General features: G+C 63.9%; 2 protein-coding genes across 2 annotated transcripts in view; both read right to left on the bottom strand.

Moving 5' to 3' along the window:
- Positions 1 to 17: 17 nt before the first annotated feature.
- TIMM13 (translocase of inner mitochondrial membrane 13) lies at positions 18 to 984 on the bottom strand. Its single transcript, XM_046684730.1, has 3 exons — positions 803 to 984; positions 656 to 724; positions 18 to 457 (listed from the first exon to the last, which is right to left on the bottom strand). Exons 1-3 carry the CDS (start codon positions 920 to 922, stop codon positions 359 to 361), a joined length of 288 nt encoding a protein of 95 aa, XP_046540686.1. The 5' UTR covers positions 923 to 984; the 3' UTR covers positions 18 to 358.
- A 525-nt stretch (positions 985 to 1,509) lies between these two features.
- Positions 1,510 to 19,062, bottom strand: part of LMNB2 (lamin B2) — a 30,302-nt gene continuing 12,749 nt past the window's right edge. Inside the window, exons 2-13 of the mRNA XM_046638326.1 lie at positions 18,939 to 19,058; positions 13,314 to 13,450; positions 9,854 to 10,010; positions 9,514 to 9,639; positions 7,124 to 7,294; positions 6,922 to 7,047; positions 6,481 to 6,701; positions 6,092 to 6,374; positions 5,902 to 6,009; positions 5,182 to 5,301; positions 4,801 to 4,914; positions 1,510 to 4,190 (exon numbers count right to left, since the gene is read on the bottom strand). Of these exons, the coding sequence (XP_046494282.1) occupies positions 4,149 to 4,190; positions 4,801 to 4,914; positions 5,182 to 5,301; positions 5,902 to 6,009; positions 6,092 to 6,374; positions 6,481 to 6,701; positions 6,922 to 7,047; positions 7,124 to 7,294; positions 9,514 to 9,639; positions 9,854 to 10,010; positions 13,314 to 13,450; positions 18,939 to 19,058 (1,725 nt within the window). The 3' untranslated portion in view covers positions 1,510 to 4,148. The remainder of the gene's footprint in view (positions 4,191 to 4,800; positions 4,915 to 5,181; positions 5,302 to 5,901; positions 6,010 to 6,091; positions 6,375 to 6,480; positions 6,702 to 6,921; positions 7,048 to 7,123; positions 7,295 to 9,513; positions 9,640 to 9,853; positions 10,011 to 13,313; positions 13,451 to 18,938; positions 19,059 to 19,062) is intronic.

Genomic DNA, 19,062 nt, shown 5'->3' with positions numbered 1-19,062 from the left:
AGGGAAGACGCACAGGGTGCTCTCCGCGCCCCCTCGGCAATTTATTTGTCACCCCCGAGGTGGGGGGGTCACAGCTCAGTTGGGGTCTGACCACGTCCCCCCAGGTCCCAACCCGGATTCTGGGTCCAGGACTCGAGGTAGACCTGGGCACAGCAGGAGGGGTGCCAGCGCTCTGGGAAGTGCCCAGCGCCCCCGGGACGCGAGCTGCAGGTGCTGGCAGGTGCGGGTGGGCGGCGGAGAGGGCGGAGTCCCCAGTGTCCCAGCACCGGTCGCGTCCTCGTAAAGTCCACGCACGCCGGCCCGTTCCGCCAAGGACATCTGTGGACATGGCCGGGGAGGGGTGCTGCCGGCGGCCCGGTCACATGTTGGCTCGTTCCCGCTGCAGCCGCGAGTTGTAGGCGCGGGACACGGTGTTCCAGGCGTCCATGTAGCGGTCCATGCACATGGCGATGCACTTCTGCAGGCGGGAGCGCGCGCGGCTCAGCTCGGCCCGGGCAGCGGACTGCGCACGCGCACGGCCCACCCAGCACGGCCCTTCGAGTCCGCGCACGCGCAGACACCTGTCCACCGCCCCGCTAGTCCGCGCACGCGCAAACACCTCCCCAACCAGTCTAGGGTCCGGAGCCACGGCCCCAGCTCACCCCGCGGGTCTCACCTGCTCGGAATTGTCCAGGGAACCCCCCGGCTTCCCGATGCACTTCCGGAAGCATTTGTCCGTCATCCTCTGTGGGGACACGCGAGCCGTCAGCCGCGACCCGCCCCCCGGAGGCTCCCGACCCCCGCCCCCGGCCCGGCCCCGGACCTGCAGCAGCTCCTGCGCGTTGGCCACGGCGATCTGCACCTTCACCTGCTCCATGATGAGCCCCGGGTCCAGCTTGCCGCTGCCCGAGCCCCCGAAGTCGGAGCCGAAGCCGCCCTCCATGGCTCGGCAAAGTCAACCAGACCGCGGCCGCGTGCGCCGACCCGTACCCGCGCCGGAAGTCGGCCGCCCAGGGCACCACGGGAAGTGGAGTCCGGGCGTGCTGGGCGCGGGTCCGGACCACAGTTCCCGCAAGGCTGTGCGGGGCACCCTGCGCATGCGCAGATGGGAGCAGGCCGTCACCGACGAGTCGATGTCTCGTGTTCAGACTCCAGGGGCTAAGAGGCCTCGCGGGGGCGGGGGCGGCTCCGACCTGCCCCGGGGCGGTGAGGCCCGTCACTCCACGGTCAGGCTCCGCCTCCGGGCCGGCCCCCTGCGCATGCGCAGAGGGCGACAGGCGGGTCTACACTGCGCGCTGGGGCCGGGAGGGAACGTTGGGGGAGGGGAACCACGTGATCAAAAGCACAGCCTGGCGTCGGAGCCTCGGGTAGAAAGCCGAGGCAGGAAACACGGGTGGGGCTAAGGAGGCGCGGGGGGTTTCTGCGTACCCTGGCCAGGGAGACTCTCCCTTTTCCCTTGGGTGGGTCTTAGCCACCCGCTTCACTGGGGGCTGGGGCAGCCCCGCGTCGGCGTACACTCGGAGCCAGGCCTTAAAACCAAACTGTTTATTGGAGTGCTGTATAAAAAGTTTCCAGTCATAAAATGTATATTACAAATCATCGGAGAAAAAGACCACCTGTTTGGCATGCATCTTAAAAAGCAACCAATCTCGGCGTGGGGTCCAGACCAGACTGGTTCTCGGCCGACTGCACCAGCAAGACCGACTTAAGACCTTTTGAGTGGCTTTGCCGTCCTTGGGGAATGTCAGTCCCGACCGGCATGTGCTAATATAAATAGAACTGCTGGGTTTACGGTCCAGACAACCCGACCCAGGGCCCTCGCTGTTAGCAAAGTAGCTGAGCGAGTGGGTCCGAGGTGGGGGCCCAGGCTGGTGGGAAGGGCCCCCGGTGTAGACCTGGGTCAGTGTAGCCCCTCCCTGCATACCCGCAGGCAGGCTGCCCCCTCACCAGGGCTGGGCCGAGTCCGCTTTTTCTCCAGGAAGGGTGCCACTCAATCACGTGATAGGGGTGCAGACAAGGGGACCATTTCCACATCATTTTACGTGGCTTAAAGCTAAGCATGGTTAACGGGTGCAAATCGCTTCCCAGCTTCCTGCTCCGTGTTTGTGAACACTTGATTACCAACAACCATCACCCACCTCCAGTCACCCACCAGCCACCAAGGCCAGCGGTCCCTCCCCCCCAACAGCCAAGGGCACCCCAATGGCTGCCTGGGCCACCTCCCAGTTTCACCCAAGACCTCAGCCAGACCAGCGTGGGGTGGGGGTAACACGAGATCAAGCCCTATCTACGTGCCTGGGGGCTCTGCAGGCACCAGGGGGGCCATCTGGGCCTGCGGGGAGGGTGGGGTTCCCCTTCCTTCCTGTCCACGAGCCCAGACGGCAAGACAGACCCAAATGCCAGGACACAGCTTTGATCCCCAGAGTCCCAAAATACATCCAGGAGTGCAGTCGGGGCCACTGCAGACTTCCTGCATGTCCGGGGGCCACCAAGCCCCACCCTCCCCACACCTCACCAGCACCCCAAGTGTCCACCCAGCTCTGGCTAGGCCAGGGCGGGAGGAGATGGCAGCCCCCAGCCTCGGGCCCTGGAAGCACTCCAAGGCAAGGTTACCCAGGGGGTAGGGCAGGGTGGTGGCCAGCCAGGACAGGCAGCACTCTCCGGGGCCTGGAGACACATTCCCCTCCATGGGGGAAACAGCCCGGAGCCTGGCAACTTAAGGAGGCCCTAGAAAGATGCGGACTGAAAGTAAGGGGCTCCCTCCTGGCAGATTCTAGACACAAGGGCAGCAGCAGAGCTTGTGTTCTGTGGGCCACTGGCACTTCCCTGGCCTGGGGCTCCGGCCTGACCCTCCTCGCCATAAAGCAATTCCTAAGGAAAGCCAGATGCTTGGGACGCATGTGGGGTAGGGCAGGCGTGAGGCTCTGGGTGGGCCGAGGGTGACCCGTGGGCGCCGGCACGCCTCCATGGCTCAGGGTTGCGTCTTTAAGACTTGAGCTGCGCTTTCTGAAGGAGTTTGCCCTCTGGGGGCTCAGAGCTCACCAGGACAGGCCCCGGGATGCCACCCCTGGGAGGACTGTCCTGGGGACCCTGGCACCAGCCCCCCGAGCAGGATCCTGGCAATCTGAGTACTGACCAATGTAAAAAAATAAATATCCGTTAAAAAAATAACTTTTGTGTATCTACGTGGGAGGATGTAGGCGGGAAGCTAATGCAGGAGGGGGCGCCGGGGCCGCGGCAGAAGCGGCTGTGATGGGGGCCGTCCCCCAGGAGTCCCTCTGTCCCGGACAGAAGCTGGGCTGCTGCCGTCTGCGGAAGAATCTACATGGAAACGGAGGTCGGGGCTTGGCCCCGCGCACGGCGGAGTCGGGAAGTGGCCACCTTCCTCCTGCCGGGAGCACTCGCTACACACGGACACTGTTCAGAAACGCGGGCGCTTGCTTCTGAGGTTGTCAAACTTGTCCCCTCACCATTTACCTGGTGACAAGTCATAGAATGGAACTGCCCCTGGGCCCCAAGGTTCCTTCTCTCCTGCCCCACTGGTCCTGCAGGGTGAGGAACTTGCCTACAGAAAGCTCCAGAAACGCCAGGGTCAGGCAGCCAGAAAGGGAAGGAGGCGGCCCGCCCCAGAGCGCCCCAGACCAAGAGGGCAGACACGGGGCCTGCCACTGCCAGGGCGGGAACTGTGACCAGCCCCGGGGGAACGGGCCAGAGTACAGACCTGCGACTGCCCACTGCTGCGACAGGCACCTCGGTGCCAATTCCGGTCAGCTGAGACATGATTGACAGGGGTGCCCCTGACCCCCCAGGTCGGAACCTGGATCTGAATTTGGTTGGTAAAAAAGCTTAATAAAAGAAACCACTACTACTGAATACCTACTCAGGGTCACGCTGTTCCCCCCGGCCACCAAGCCCACTCCCCTGACCCTGTGGTTCCTGGGCCTCGAATTCAACCAAATGGTGAAATGGGGCACCGAAGTCTCCTGGACAGTGTGATGGACGAGGTCGGAGGGGCCCACCGACAGGAAGGAGGGAGAGAGACCCACCCTGTGATCTGTCCGTTTGCTTAAAAATTCTCTAGAAAGGTATTAAGGACTAAAGAAGCCAATGATAGAAAAATAGTGTTCAGTGGCTCTGGGTGAAGAAGGACGCGCGATGAGGCGCTCCCTTCACATCACGCGGCAGCCGCGGGAGGTGGTCCTCGGGTCCCCCTGGAACGAAGGACAGCAGCAATTAGTGAGCCGGGCGGCGGCCCAGCGCCTGGGCCATCTCAGGAAGCTCAGCTCCCAACGGGACAACAGGGCCAGCGGCTTGGGCCTCAACCGTCCCTGTTCCAGAACCTCACACGTCTCCCCTATCTCTGTGCCGAGCTACACAACACGACAGGGTTTTGGGTTTCAGACACCGGAAGTCTCACAACTTCTGTCTCCTACAGCGTGGCTCCTGGGCTCGCCAGCTTTCCCAGAAAGCCGTGACTTCAGTCACCAGCATCTCAGACCAGGGCATCGTGGTGTCAGAGCATCGCTGGGAACCCTGGGGGCTGCGCAGTGCACTCAGAGAATTGACTGGCGTCAACACCCTCCTCCCGGGGGTCCCCGGGCAGTACCCCGAGCCCCACACACCAGACAAGACCCAGGAAGACAGGGAGAGCCGCCCCCACGGCCGCCCGAGGAGCCAGCCAGGGGAGGGAGGCCCGGGTGGCCAGGAATCGGCGGCGACCGCTCTGCCCAGAGCTCCAGCAGCGTGTGTGTGTGGGTGTGTGCGCATGCGCGTGTGTCCCCGTTCCAGTGCCCGTCGCGGGGGCCGCCCCAGGGCCTCTACCTGTTGGTGGAAAAGATCCTCTTCGCCAAAGTCGGCTCCCTCCTCGGCTCCCTCCTCCCCGTTCTCCGCCTCCCGCATCCCCGAGGACTGCTTCACCGTTCTCATGGCCACTTCCTGCGAGGGACAAGAGCCACGACACTCGACCTCCAGCCGCCAGGGCCCAGCGCACGATGCTGGTGGTTGATGCTCGGACACGGCATCGCCACGCTGCAGAGCGCCATCCGATACAGGGCCCGGGCCCAGGGCCGCGTGTGCTGGCTCACCCGCCAAGGCTCCACCCGGGGCACCTGCACTGGCAGGCAGTGCTGCGCGAGCTGGACAAGGGCGACCCCAGGAGCGACCCAGGACAGAGGGTGCCCCCCGCAAGCCCCAGGCACCCACCTCCCCGTCGGCGTTGACCAGGATTGCCCGCAAGCTCTCGCCTGTGCCCCAGCTGTTCTGGCTCTTCCACACCAGCGTCGAAGGGGGGCTGTGGGCCACCCCTGCACCAGCTGCCCACACCTGGGGACACAGGAGGGCCTCCCGTGAGCAGTGGCTCTGGTCCCAGTGGCAGATGTCACCAGCCATCCCCTATCACAGCCCCGCCAGATGCCCTGGACATTTACGTTTAATCCTTTTGGTTCTACTGGGTCCCGCCCAGGGACAATGGTCACCAGGGTATGGAAGAGGAGCCTGAGGTTCACAGGGGCCAAGGGCTCTCACCTCAGCCAACGGCTGGGCTCGGATCTGAAGCCTGCTGGCTCCAGGTCCAGGCTCATGCTCTTGGCTCTCTTGCCAATACCTTCCGGCCCCGACAGCCTGGACCCAGACCTCCACTGTGGCACCCTGGGACATCACTTAGGCTCTCCAAAGGGCTCCGGGGAGAGCCCAAGGGGACGATGCTGGCACACAGGTGACCCACGACAGCAGAGGCTGTTCCGCTTGGTGCTCAACCACTGCCCCCACCCCCAAGCCATGTCCTGCTTCTCGAGGGCCCCCACACCCCATCGCAGCCCCCACTCACAGCCCGTCACCAGTGTGGTTGCCACTGCCACCTCCCTCCCACTGGTGGCCACTCCCCCCAACCCCCAGCCTGCCCACGGCCCCTCTGCAGCCACCTACCGTGACGGTCTGGCCGGCCCGCAGCACGTACTTGGGCGTGAACTTGTAGGCAATCTCCTCCCCCTCCAGAATCTGCCTCTTGATCCTCCAGTTACCCAGAGACTGGTCCTGGCAGAGGGGACAGGTGCCTGAGACACGGCTCAGGCAAGACCCTGCGGCCAGGCCCTCCCCGCGCTCAGGGGCCCCTCACCTTGTCCGAGCTGTTCTTCAGCCTCACGAACTTGCCCTCCAGGTCGATCTCCTCAATGCTCACGCTGCCCGAGGCCGAGGCCTGCTGGGCCAGATGGAAGCTGCTGACACTGCTGCTGCCCGAGCCGATGGCACTCGAGGCCGAGCCCAGCGACTCCTCGGCCTCCAGCCGCTTCCGCTTGCTGCGGCCCGAGCGCACGGCCGTGGACACGCTGCTGCCGCTGCTGCTCGAGGCGGCCCGCGAGATGGTGATCCGCGACGACGGGCTGGGGGACAGCTTCAGTCTGGGGACAGGGGGCGGGGTGACTGGCGGTGGGACCCGGCAGCCCCAGAAGCAGGCCAGATTCGCCGGGCCGCCCCTCCTCGCCCCCCGCCCCCTCTCCCGCCCACCTCTCCTCCTCGCCCTCCAGGAGCTTGCGGTAGGCGTTGATCTCCATGTCCAGCGCCAGCTTGACGTCCAGCAGCTCCTGGTACTCGGCCAGCTGCTGCTGCATCACCTCCCGCATCTCCGTCATCTCCCGCTCCTTGGCGTCCAGCAGCTTCCGGAACTTGTCCCGCTCCCCGGCCATGGTCTCCTCCAGCTCGCGGATCCGGTCCTCAGCTGCACTCGCCTGCGGAGGGGTTCGCGAGGCCAGGTCAGGCCAGCCTCTGCGCGTCGTGGGCCGAAGGCCAGGTCTGGGGGAGCCAGGGTGCAGTGGCCGGTGGGCCTGACAGCCCCACTCAGGGCCCAAGAGGGAAGGGACGGCCTGGCCCTCAGGCTGCACCCACCGCCCAGAGGCGGGGGAAGGGCCGCGGCTCGAGGGCGGAGCTGGCAGGGCTGTCACCCGTCACCTGCTTCTGGAGGCCGGACAGCTGGTAGCTGAGGGACTCGACCCGCATGAGGGCCTCCTTGAGCTCCTCCCGGGCGGCGCTGGCGGCCTTGTCATTCTGGTCAGAGATCAGCTTGGCGTTGTCCAGCTGCGGGGACAGGACGGCGGGTGAGGGCCGGCGCAGGGCGGGAGGGCTGCGGGGCCGCCCCAGACGCCCGGCGCACCTTGGCCTGGTAGGTCTGCTCCAGCTCCAGCTTGTAGAGCCGCACTTGCTCGTCGTGCTGGGCACGCAGCTCCTCCAGCGCCTGAGCCATCTTGAAGTCGTACTCCTGCTGCCGGCTGCTGTCCACCTCCACCAGGCGACGCTCATGCCGCCGCCGTGTCTCCCGCACCTCCTAGGGATGGAGACACGGCCGCTGTGCTGCGCGGTGGCAGGGCACGGCCCAGAGGGACACCCCAGCTCCGCCCCCGCCCGGCCCGACCCGAGCACAAGGCAGCACAAGGGCTGAAACTGCGCAATGAACGTCCGGGCACTCGCGCCAGCGACCTGTCCTCAAGCACCGCCTGTGACACAGCCCACAGGCGTGAGGCCCAGTCACCAGAGTGGAGGCAGCCTGACCGCCCCCTGCTGCTGAGCGGATAAACAACAGGTGCGTCCACGCACCGGAGCACGACGAGGCCGCGAAGAGGAGCGAGGCCCTGACACGGCCGCACGTGGACGGACCTGAACACACGACGCTCAGGGAGAGAAGCAGAGACAGAAGGACACACGGCGTGTGATCCCATAGATGGGAAACATCCAGAACAGGCAGATCCACAAACAGAGAGTGGGCTCGTGGGGGCCAGGGGCTGGGGAGGGGCTGGGGGTGATGCTGATGGGGACAGGGCTTCCTCTGGGGTGACTGAGTATTCTGGAATTATACAGAGGTGATGCTTACACAACAGTGTCAACGTAATAACTTCCCTTAAAATAACTGTATGTTCTGAAGAGCTCCATTTTATCTCAACTAACAAACTGAGAAAAGAAAAAAATCAAGAATGCTAATGGGTGTGGGGGTTTTTTTAGGATGATGGAATGTTCTGGAATTAGAGGTGATGGTTGCACAACTCCATGAATGTACTAAAAACCACTCTAAATTGTACACTTTGAAAGTGTTATTATGGTCTGGAAATATTTCACTAAAGTTGTTGTTTAAAAAAAGAATTCCTGGTGGAGTCCTTCCCAGGTGCCCAGGGTCGGAGACAGACACCAGCGCTCAGGACAGCAGTGGGACATGACGGTGACACCCTGGCCACACGTGTCACGGGCGAAGCTGCCCCAACTGGGGCTCCAGGGGCGGGGAAGTCGGGTTCTGTTCTACGAAACCTGCTCCAGCCCACAAAGTGGCCCCTTATCGCTGTCATTGGTTTCCAGGAACAATAGGGATGTTTCTAAAGGAAGCCAGCGCTGTTTACAAAGAGCTGGGTGACTCGCGGGACCCCGACCAGCACACCCACCTGCACAGTGGCCCCCGGGGCTGCTCGCACGGCTCCGCTGCAAGAGCTCCTGGCGGCCCATCCCAGGGCCCCCCTGCTGGAGGCCTGCCAGGGTGCCCTCCTGGCCCCCCTCCTGCGCCCCCTCCCGGTTCTCTTCAGGGCTTCCCTCAGGGGGTCTGTCAAGCGTCCGCTCCCAGGTTCCCTCACAGGCGTAGCTTCAGGGGCCCCCACAGGTTTGGGACCCCCCATGTACCCCCCGTCAACACGGCCCGCAGCCTCCATCCCAGCTGCCCTGGCGGCTCCGGCTCTCTTGGGGTCTGGCTGGAGCTGGAAGCCGCTCCTCAGCTGCATGGATATGCTTCCCACTAGCAGCTCTTCCCAGCAGGGACCACAGGCCCCCAGGGTTCCGTTCTGGGCCATGACAGCACAATGGGTTTTGTGAGGATGAGGCAGGAGGGCCCCGAGGGGCCAGGCTCCCGGCAGGATGGGCCCAGGCATGTCGGGCTCCCACACCAGCCCCACTCTCCGAGGGCACAGAGCCCCGGCTCTCCCACCAGGGACCCTCAGGCACACCCAGCCAGGCGCAGCCATGCCAAGGAAACGAGGCCCAGAGATTAGGAGGCTGAGGGGAACGGCTGGGCCCCAGCCCTCTCTGAGACAGGGAGGGTCTGCAGTGGGCCGAATGGTGGCCCCAAAAGGGTGTCCATGTCCTAACCCCAGAACCTGTGAATGGGACCTTATTCGGAGAAAATAATTTTGTAAATATAATTGAAGGTCTCAGGATGAGGTCATCCTGGCTTATCTGGGTGGGCCCTAAACCCAATGACAAGTGTCTTTTCATAAGAGACACACAGAGGAGACAGAGATGAGGCTGTGGGACACTGGAGGAGAGACTGGGGGACGCGGCCACACACCCAGGGACGCCTGGAGCCTCCAGAAGCTGGAGAGGTAGGACGGACCCTTCCCTGGAGCCTCGGGAGGGAGCATGCCCCTGCGGCACCCTGACCCCAGCCTCGGCCCTCCAAAACCGGGACGGGGGAGATCGCCAGTGGCTGAAGCCCCAGTTTGCTACACTTTGTCACAGCGGCCCCAGGACACTGACGCCCCGCGCCAGGCGAGGGCGGGCCGCACAACTCACCTCCTCGAAGACACTCTTGCGGAAGTCCAGCTCCTCCTGCAGGCTCTGGCAGCGGTTCTCCAGGTCCACGCGCATCAGCGTCTCCTTCTCCAGCTGCTTTTTGGCCACCGCGTGACCGTCCTCTGCCTGGGACATGCCGGACAACAAGCTGGGTGACCCCCTTACACACACAAACTCCGACGTGGAGTGTCAGCTGGGTCAGGGGCCTGCAGGCCACTGGTGTCGGACCCCAGGCCGCTCGCCCCTTGCGGGACGTCCCTCAGCCACCCCAGCACCCAGCACGGGCACAGGCCCGGCGGCGCAGAGACCCCCTGCAGACTGGGGGCTGCCCGGGGCCCACCTTGGCCAGCTGGGCCCGAAGCTCCGCCACGTCGCTCTCGAGACTGCGCTTGTCGCTGAGGGCAGCGGCCAGCTCTGCCTCGCTCCGATGGAACAGGGACTCCAGGTCCTTGACGCGGCCCTGGGCCACTGTGAGCTCACCCTCTCGCTTCTTGGAGCTGAAAGTCAACAGGAGAAGTTAGGCACGGGGACAAGCAGCATGCAACGGCAGGGAGCCCTCAGGCGGCTGGGACAAGCTCCCCTTGGCCTCCAACCGCGGTCACCGGGTGCCGGGGCCCAGCCTGTCGGCCCAAGGCGCCCTGTCTTCAAACCCGCCCTGCGCCCTTGGGACGCCGCCTGCCACCAAATACAAGCAGACGCTCAGAGACCCTCTGGGCATGGGTTTCCCTGTCCTTGTCTGAGACTCAGACACAGGAGAGAGCACTTTGGGGAGAATTATGTTCTTTTTTTAAAAAATTAACGTATAATTTGTTAAAGTTACAAATTATAACCCTGTTGCAAAGTCGATCTTATTTGTAAACATGAGCCATGTTGAGCGGGCTCCCCCAGCATCCTAAAAGACGATTACCTCCGGTATTAAATACTTAGGATGGCAGCCAAATTCTTTAGCACACGGCTACTGAGAGCATGGACCCTGGGCTCCCGAACATTTCTAAACGTGACTCTAAGCCTTCCTGGGGCTGAACGCCTACCCACCTCCCCCTCCAAGGAGCTCACTGGGCCATCCTCAGCAACAGTGGGGACACCCAGGGGTCCCCCCCCAGCACTGTGGGCACTGGGGCAGGGTCACTGTCTCTGGGGGGCCGTCCTGGGTGCTGTGGGGTGTTGAGCAGTATCCCTGGCCCCACCCACTCGAGGCCAGGAGCATCTCCAATGTTGACAACCAGAAACGTCCCCAGACATCACTCGGTGTCCCCCGGGGGGCAGATTCACCCCAGGTGAGAAGCACGGGGACCCGACATCAGCTTGCGTTAGGTGGGGTGGCATCAAGACCAGTGACTAAGCCGCAAGGCTGACCGTGTCCACCTTGGAGCTCTAGGCAGGTTTGGACGGACAGCCTCCACAAGGGTCTTGGGGTCCCTGAGCTTCAGCCGCACAGTCCTGGTTCCTCTGCTCACGGGGGGCTGCAAACCCCGCAGCCCTCAAGGGGCCTTTGCCGGACTTTGGAGAAACTGCAGTCATTGTGTGATCAAGCGTGACTGAGCGCCAGCTTCGTGGAGAAGGCCGCCCTCCCGGCAGACACACCTGGAGGACGCCTCTGCCCTCAGGGGTGGAGAAGACAGAGACACATGCTGCCTGTCAGACGGGAGCCTAAGGACAGATGACGCAGGGACAGGAGGAGTAACGTGTGTGTGCTGGGTGGGAACTGCACTGTTACGTTGCGGAGGTCCCGCGGGAGCCCATGAAACAGAGAGCCGCGGGAGGGGAGCATGGAGCGAGCCAGGCCCGCTAGTCCCAGAAGAGCGTTCAGGCAGAGGAAAGGGAAGTGCAAAGGCCTGGGGGTGAGGTGTGCCTGGCAGGTTCAGGATCTGCAACAAGGCCAAGGTGACGGGAGCAGAGGCACCAGGAGATACAGACATTTCTAGACCACCATCCAAGCTGATCCGAGGTTCTGCAGAACCACCTGGAACAGCCCGGAAAGCCGGGGAGCAGTGGCTCTCGCTTGCTGCAGCGCCCGTAAGCAGATGCCTCACCCCGAGACAGGAATTCCCGGAGGATTAGGCGGGAGGCCCTGGCCCAGGGGTCAGCCCCTGCGGGGCCCCACCTTTCCGTCTGCATGGGGATTTGGTGATAAGCTTGTCAGGAGAGGAAAGCGCTGGCCAAGAGCTGTCAGGAGGGCAGTGTGTCTGGGCGACACCTGCCACCCTGGGTCTGGAAGGGCCCCTCGGCCAGCAGAGGCAGGGTGCACCTGCCGAGGCAGGACCGGGACAGGCGCCTGGACCCGGGAGGACAGCCGGCCCCTTCCAGAGTGCGGGCCTTAAATCAACGAAAGCACGGCTCCGACACGGGCAGTCACTCCCGCCAGCACCAGTGGCCTCAGCGACAACGGGACAGTCCAGCGGGCCACTGAGGAAGGCACCGCGCCCCGCGCCCTGTCAAGGACCAGGCGGCTGTGTGCGCGGGTCTCTGCCGGGCTGTCTGCTCCGCTCTGCTCCAGCAGAGCGACCCCAGGGGGAACTGGAAACGCACCTCACAACTGGGAGGCCAGCCTGAGGGCGACACACCATGAGTCCCACTCCAGGACCCCCTGGAAAAGGCAAACCACGGAGACGGCCAGGGATGCACGGTCTATAGGGCTGGGGAGGAGAAACTGGTGGGGCACAGGGACTTTTCGGGGCATCGTGCGTGGCACGATGACGGTGGACACGTGTCATCCTCCAGTTGTCCCAACCCGCAGACGCACAACACCAAGGGGACCCCCAGGGTCGACTGTGGACTATGGTTGATGACAATGTATCGGCACCGGCCCAGCAACTGTCACAGTGCGGCACACTCGCTGATGCAAGATGTTTAGAACAGAGAAACGAAGGGGAATTTGGGAAACACTGTACTTTCCACTCGTTTTCCTGTAAACCTAAAATGGCTCAAAAAAAACAAAAGCTGGAAAGACTCCTGCAAGTGCGAAGGTGGCTCTGGACACCACCGAGCTGAGGGACCCCGGACAAGGCCCTGACCCCGTGCCTCAGTCTCCGTGTAAACGGAGATGCTGGCACTCGGCCCTGCCAGGGTCACTGTGAGGATGACAGGGGCCCTGTGTGAACCTGTGTTCCTCATGGTCTCCTTCGTTACTTTAAACACTGGAGGCATGTCAATCACTTTACTACTCGCGCCATGACACCACCGGCACCACCTCGCCCTCCAAGCGTCCCATGAGCCTGACTCAGAAGCAGGCGGGAGAATGTGCTATGTGAACAAGCAGAGAAAAGCCCCCAGCCCAAGGGTCGCCCACCCTGCCCCCCTGGGGAGCTGGCCCGAAGTCTACTGGGGCGGACAGCCACCTCGCCACACATGAGGCAGCCAGCATGCCAGGTCCAGGGCAGAGGAGGGAGGGGCATCCGTGGGGAGCTGGGGCTATGCGGCCTGGAGCCGGCCCTCCTCTCTGGGAAGGGCGAGCGGGCCCAGCACCGAGAGCTACCAGGAGATTCAGTCCCAGGACAGCTGCTCGGGTTCAAAATCCTCCTGGGGCCAAATGACGTTTGTGGGGGAACACAGCGGCGGGCGAGGCAGGGAGAGGTCCAGGCTCGAGAGGCCGGCCCCATCCCAGGGGCCTCCAACACGCCACACGGCTGCTCCTGGAATGGCCGCCTGAATGGGGACCCCCGCTTGGACCCGAGCCCCCATGGGTCCCTGGGTGCTTCTCAGAGCGGCCCCAGCCACGCACGGTAACAAGCCCTGCCCCCGGCGCCCACCCAGCCCCGTACACCCCAGCGCCCGGAATGCCATCAGCCACGAGCCCCTACCTTTTGCTGGTTTCTTCCAGCTCAGTGTGCAGTTTGCCGATCTCGATCTGCAGCTGGGCGCGCTCGCGGGCCGTCTCGTCCAGCACCCTGCGTGCGTCGGCCAGCTCCGACTCGTACAGTGTCTTGATGCCGCTCACCTGGGGACAGCGAGGCCCCTGAAGGCAAGGACCCTCCCCCACGACCGGGCGCCCCCAGCCGGCCAGCTGCAGGACACATGAGCTCCTACCAACCCCGAGGCCTCTCCACCCAGCTCAGCCCCGCCAACCCGGAGGGACCCCAGCCTGCCCATGTCCCTTGTCCCTGCCCAGGTCACACCCAGCAGCAGGGCACACCACTGACACTTCCCATCGGCCTTCTTACCCCTGCATGTCAAGGTGAACGGGGCCACACACACGTGTTCACAAATATGGGCTCAAACCAGGACAGACACTGCGTCACCCCGTGAGGACGGCCGAGTCAAAAGGACAGGCGGGAGGGAAGGAGCGCTGGGGCGGAGGTGGAGACACAGCACCTCCACGCCCGGCGGGGGAGGAAGGGGCAGCCGCTGCGGAAGACGGCCTGGCGGCTTCTCAGATGGTTCAACAGTTTCCCTGTGACCCAGCAGTTCCGCTCCTAGGAGTCCACCCACGAGACGCAACAACGTCCATCCACACGGGACCCGTCCAGGCCTGTCCCCAGCAGGAGCACTCGCCACAGCAGAAAGCAGAGCACCCCGAGTGTCTGCTGACCTCTGAGCGGATCCACACACGTGTCCCCCCACCCGCTGGAGCACGATGCAGCCGTGACGAGGAGCGAGACCCTGACACGGCTGCACGGGGACGGACCTGAACCCACGACACTCAGGGAGAGAAGCAGACACAGAAGGACACACCGCGTGTGACCCCAGTGATGTGAAATGTCCAGAACAGGCAGATCCACAGACAGAGAGCGGGCTCGTGGGGGCCAGGGGCTGGGGAGGGGGTGGGGGTGATGCTGATGGGGACGGGGCTGCTTTTGGGGTGATGGAACATTCTGGAATTAGTGGTGATGGTCAGACAGCTCTAAATAGACTAAAAACTACTGGACTGGACTGTCTGACTGGGTGAAGTGTGTAAGATGGGAAATACGCCTCAATAAAGGCGTTAGACCTCTTTCTGGAGCTGAGAGAGAAGGCAGGCAGTCGGACAAGGAGAAGCAGAGCCGGCTGCTTCCCCCCTGCGCCCTGGCCACCTCCCCCCACACACAGCAAGGGCCCTCCCTGCATTTCCACCCTCTAGGAACCGACTTCTGGAATGAACCTCGGTTCACAGAAAGAGGCCAGCCCCACTCTCCAAAGAGAGCCGGGCACCTGGGGTCACCCGTGTCTTTGCCCTCTCCTGCCACCTCCCATTCCAGAACTCTCTGAAGCCCATGGGAGGGTCCGGCACCCTGAGGGAGGGCTCAGAGACAAGACCTTCAGGGAGCAACGCGACCAGCAGCGGGGGCGTCAGAGGAGCGCGGGGCCTCGGGGCCTCCAAGAGCCAGTGGTCGAGATCTACTCCAGCTCCTGACGTTCCGCTCACTGCGGGCTTTGTGCATTACCTTCAACTTTTTAAAATATTCCACTAAAAGGTTATTCACCCCATTGGCCCAGGCTGAGTGGTGGGAAACGCCAGAGAAAGCCCCTGGGGGGCGTCCTGCAGAACTGCCCGGGCCCCTCACACCGGCCAGGGCGCCACCATCGTGGAGCATGGGAGGAACTGTCCCCACGCAGAGGGGCCCGAGGAGACGGGCACCTCAGTGTCACGTGGGGACATCAGGGAAACTGAGGGACCTGAGGGAAGTGTGGGAGGAGTTCACATGACATCTCCATGCTGGGGAGTCAGTTGGGAGGGACACGGAGGTCAGAGGCTGACAGGGACGGGACACACGGGACCCCGCGCCATCCCGCATTCTTCTGCATAGCCAAAAGGGGCCTGGAAGATGACGGGGAGTAACGAAAACTCTATCCCGCTGTTCATCTCGGGCCGGAGACCGGCGCCCAGTCAGTCTGTGCCCGAGGGGACAGCCTCACTCGCCTGCCCCGCTCCATGACCACCCTGGGCGCCTTTTTAACGCACTCATGTTCCTCTCGCCATGTGCCGGGTTTCTGTGTCTGCGTTGTGTGTGTGTACGCATGTGCACATGTCCGTTTGTCTCAATGAGGCAATCACCCACAGCCAGGTCTGCAAACTCAGGCCCCTTGGCCCCGACTCCAGCCCACCGCCTGCCTGTCCAGCCTGCAGGACCAGGACAGTTCTTATACTTTTAAATGGCCGAGGAGAAAAAAGAACAAGAAATGTCGTGACACAAGCATGCTCTGCAATCCACAGTTCAGCGTGTGGAAATTGTCTCGCTGGGCCGTGGCCTGGCCTGTGCCACTAGATGTGTCCGTGGCTGTCCCCTGTGAGGGTCCAGCTGAGCGTCCAGCTGAGCAGGCAGGACTGGGACCGCCCCGCCCAGCGCGGAAAGCACGGATTCTGGCTCTCTCCAGAGGGCGTTGGCTGAGCCCGACCTGTGGCACTAGCCGATTCAGAACCTGCGTTTCCAGAGGACGGACGAACAGATGGCCGAGCTCACAAAGACCCTGAGAGCACTGACAGGCGTCTCCCGGCAGGCCCACATGTCCCCGCACCTGTGCCCGAGCCACACGGGGAGGCACAGTGGGGCCTTTGTTTTGTCTCTGACAGTGTCACCCAAGTGCCCAGCGTGCAGAATCCCCACAAATGCCTTAGCATGTGGTGGCCTGGGGCGGGGGGCACGGATAACCTGAGGCAGCCTTTGCCTGCTGCCTGCCTCCCAGGGGACAAAACCAGCCCCGCTGAGAACCACAGCTCGACAAGGGCCCTCATGGGCCCCGCCTCAGGCCCCCCATTATCCTTCCACTCCCAAGCTGCCCGGTGCAGCCCAGTGCCCCCCACCCAGCCCAGTGGGGACACCCCCCCCCCCCCCCCCCCCCCCCCCCCGGGGACCCCCCCCCCCACCCTCAGAGCAACAGGATGCCTGGGCGGTAAGAGAAACTGAAGCCTGGAGGAACCCAACACCCAGCCGGCTGGGCCAGCTCCCTGGAAAAGCCCCTCCCGCCCGGCACCCAGGATCCTTCTCCAACAGACGTCTGGCAGTGCCCCCGCCCAGCAGCAACCTCCACCCTCCAGAAACCCTCCGGTGACACCTGCACCCTAAGACTGCCCACCGGCCAGGAGGTACCAGCCAGCGCCCCAAGGGAAAGACCTGGAATCTACACACCGCTGCGGCCCGGGATTGTGTCCGACAAGAGTGACGGAGCGAGTGAGCGTGGACGGGACAAGGGGGCAGGACGGCCCAGCCCAGGGGGAGGGAACCTGAGTTTCACCTGAGGTCCCCGAGCTGTCCAGCTTTATCCCAAGTATGCGGGGTGCTTATAATGCTTCCGATGGCATCTTCAAAGGCTTCCTTAAGTGGCTTCTCTACCTTGACACTACGGCAATCAGGGCCGGGTCACTCTGTGGGGGGCCGTCCTGGGCGCTGTGGGGTGTGGAGCAGCATCCCTGGCCCCCACTCATTGATGCCAGGAGCAGCCCCAGTTGTGACAACCACAAATGTCCCCCGACGTGGCCCAGTGTCCCCTGGGGCAGATTCCATCCAGGCAACAAGCCGCAGTACAGGTAAAGTCCCCAGGCCTGACGCCTCCACGTCCCTCCTGATGAAGCCACCTTGCGTCCCGCCCACTCACCGCTCACTTCCAGCCAGCCTGTCAAGCCCAGGCCCCACCGAGGCCACTTCAGGTCACTCCCTCCACAGAGCCCACGTGACCCCACAGGCCCACTGCTCCACACCCCTCCCCCCATTATCAGCTGGCTCCATGGACAGCCACAGGGGCCTTTACTGCCTCACCCCCCAAGTGGCCGCCAGCTCCAGGAGAAGGCGAGCTGGTGGGAACGCCCCAGCTCCGCTGCGGACACACCTGTCACCCTGGGGGACACCAGAGCCTGTGCACCAGCCCTCGGCACACAGCGGGGCAGGCTCCCCTGGCCCCCACGTGTTAGTCTTGCATTCCAGCGAGCCTAAGCAGCTGAAAAATAAATAAAGCCACTGCCCAGACACACAGGGGCTGCATCAAGGGCCCTAGGCACCCACTGTGTGTGCTCTAGGTAGGACTCCGGAGTCTAGGTAGGACTCCAGGGGGGCCAGCACCCCCAAACGTGGTGGGACGACTAGAAACCAGGTCAAACACGGTGCCTGGACCAGCCAGCAGGTAGGAAGCGGGCCCTGCATCCTGAGGATGTGCGCACTGAGGCAGGTGGCCACACTCTGGGCTCGAATTCCAGCCCCACTGTACAGAGAACAAAACTGAGGTCACTGGGTTGCGGGGGGCCAGGGGGAGAGAGAAAAGAACCTGTAGGGGATTAATTTGGCAGCCACTGTCCCCAGCTCTGGCTAGACCCCCGCTGACCCCCTGGACCCCCAACCCTCACTTATCCAGCTCTGCTCCCTGCGGCTACAGTGAAGCCCCGGGCCCACTTGGAACCCAAACTTCCCGCTGGATCCCCAAGACCTCATGTCACCCCCTTCGCTCACATCCCTTCGGGGGCGGGGCCGACCAGGCTCCCGCCCATCAGCCGACGCGGTCTGGAGGCTCTCCCAAATTTCCCTCGGGTCCCACGCATCAGACCCCTCCCCTCGGACCCCACCCAGGCCAGGCCGGTAGGAGCCGAACCGACTGCCCAACCCCCACCCCAGCCCCCGAACTCCCCCGGATTCATCACTGGAGCCCTGAAAAGTTCCATGGGAACTGCGACCACGTGACTCGCCCCAGGGAACCTCCCCCACCCCGTAAGACCCTCCAGCCCTGCTCAGGGCCCCCTCAGAGGGCCTGAGCCTCCCAGTCTCCTCGGAGAGCAGAGAACCTATCCCACACTTTTCTCCCAGGACAGCTGAACACCCAAAAGCATCCCCGGAGACTTTCCACAACTCCCTTAGGGGCGGGGCCTCGCCCGGCTCACACCCCCAGGATCAGGGGATCCCACGATCTCCTCCGACCCCAGTCTGCGGGGCCTGCCCCACCTCTAGCTGTCGTAAAGGGGGCCCCGAGATACCCTGGGGACTCCTGAGGATAGGTGTGCCCCAGATTGCACTCCTCGCTCAGGGACCCCCCAAAACCCCTTGGGAGCCCCTCGATGGGCAGGGCTCGCCCCAGCCTCCACCTCTCGTAAAGAGGATCCCCAAAACCCCATAGGAGCTCCTCAGAGGCCGGGGGCCCTCCGAAGTGTGCACCCCTCGCTCAGAGGGCCCCCGAAAGCCCGGGGAACCCCTTCGGTGGGCAGGGCCGTCCCAGCCTCCACCCGTCGCACGGGGGGATCCCCAAAACACCTGGGGATCCCCAGGGAACCCCCTCAGAGACCAGGCCCCGCCCCAGCGAGCACCTCTAGCCCAGGGGTCCCCCGAAATCTCTTGGGGGCCCCTCAGAAGCCGAAAACCCGCCCCAGCGTGCACCCCTCGCACACAAGGGGTCCCCGAACGCCCCGGGGCCCGCTCCAGCGCGCGCCCCTCCCTCAGGGGACCCCGGCCCCCTCGGGGGGCGGGGCCGGCGCCCGTCTCCGCCTCGCGCCCCGGGGACCCCCGGGACGGCCGCCCGGGGCCCGCGCCCACCTCGCGCGTGGTCACCTCCTCCTTCTCGGAGATCTTGAGCAGCAGCCGGTCGTTCTCGAGCTCGAGCGCGCGGACGCGGTCGATGTAGTGCGCCAGGCGGTCGTTGAGCTCGCGCAGCTCCTCC

Source organism: Equus quagga, chromosome 14, assembly GCF_021613505.1.
Source record: "Equus quagga isolate Etosha38 chromosome 14, UCLA_HA_Equagga_1.0, whole genome shotgun sequence".
NCBI classification, from domain to species: domain Eukaryota; kingdom Metazoa; phylum Chordata; class Mammalia; order Perissodactyla; family Equidae; genus Equus; species Equus quagga.
The sequence above is the reverse complement of the archived record's forward strand: the minus strand, read 5'-3'. Positions and strand labels throughout refer to the sequence as shown.

Coding starts and splice junctions, on each gene's coding strand:
- TIMM13 (XM_046684730.1), bottom strand. CDS start 922: ATGGAGGGCGGCTTCGGCTCCGACTTCGGGGGCTCGGGCAGCGGCAAG. Junction 725..802: donor ACGCGCAGGAGCTGCTGCAG/GTCCGGGGCCGG, acceptor GTGTCCCCACAG/AGGATGACGGACAAATGCTT. Junction 458..655: donor CCCTGGACAATTCCGAGCAG/GTGAGACCCGCG, acceptor TCCCGCCTGCAG/AAGTGCATCGCCATGTGCAT.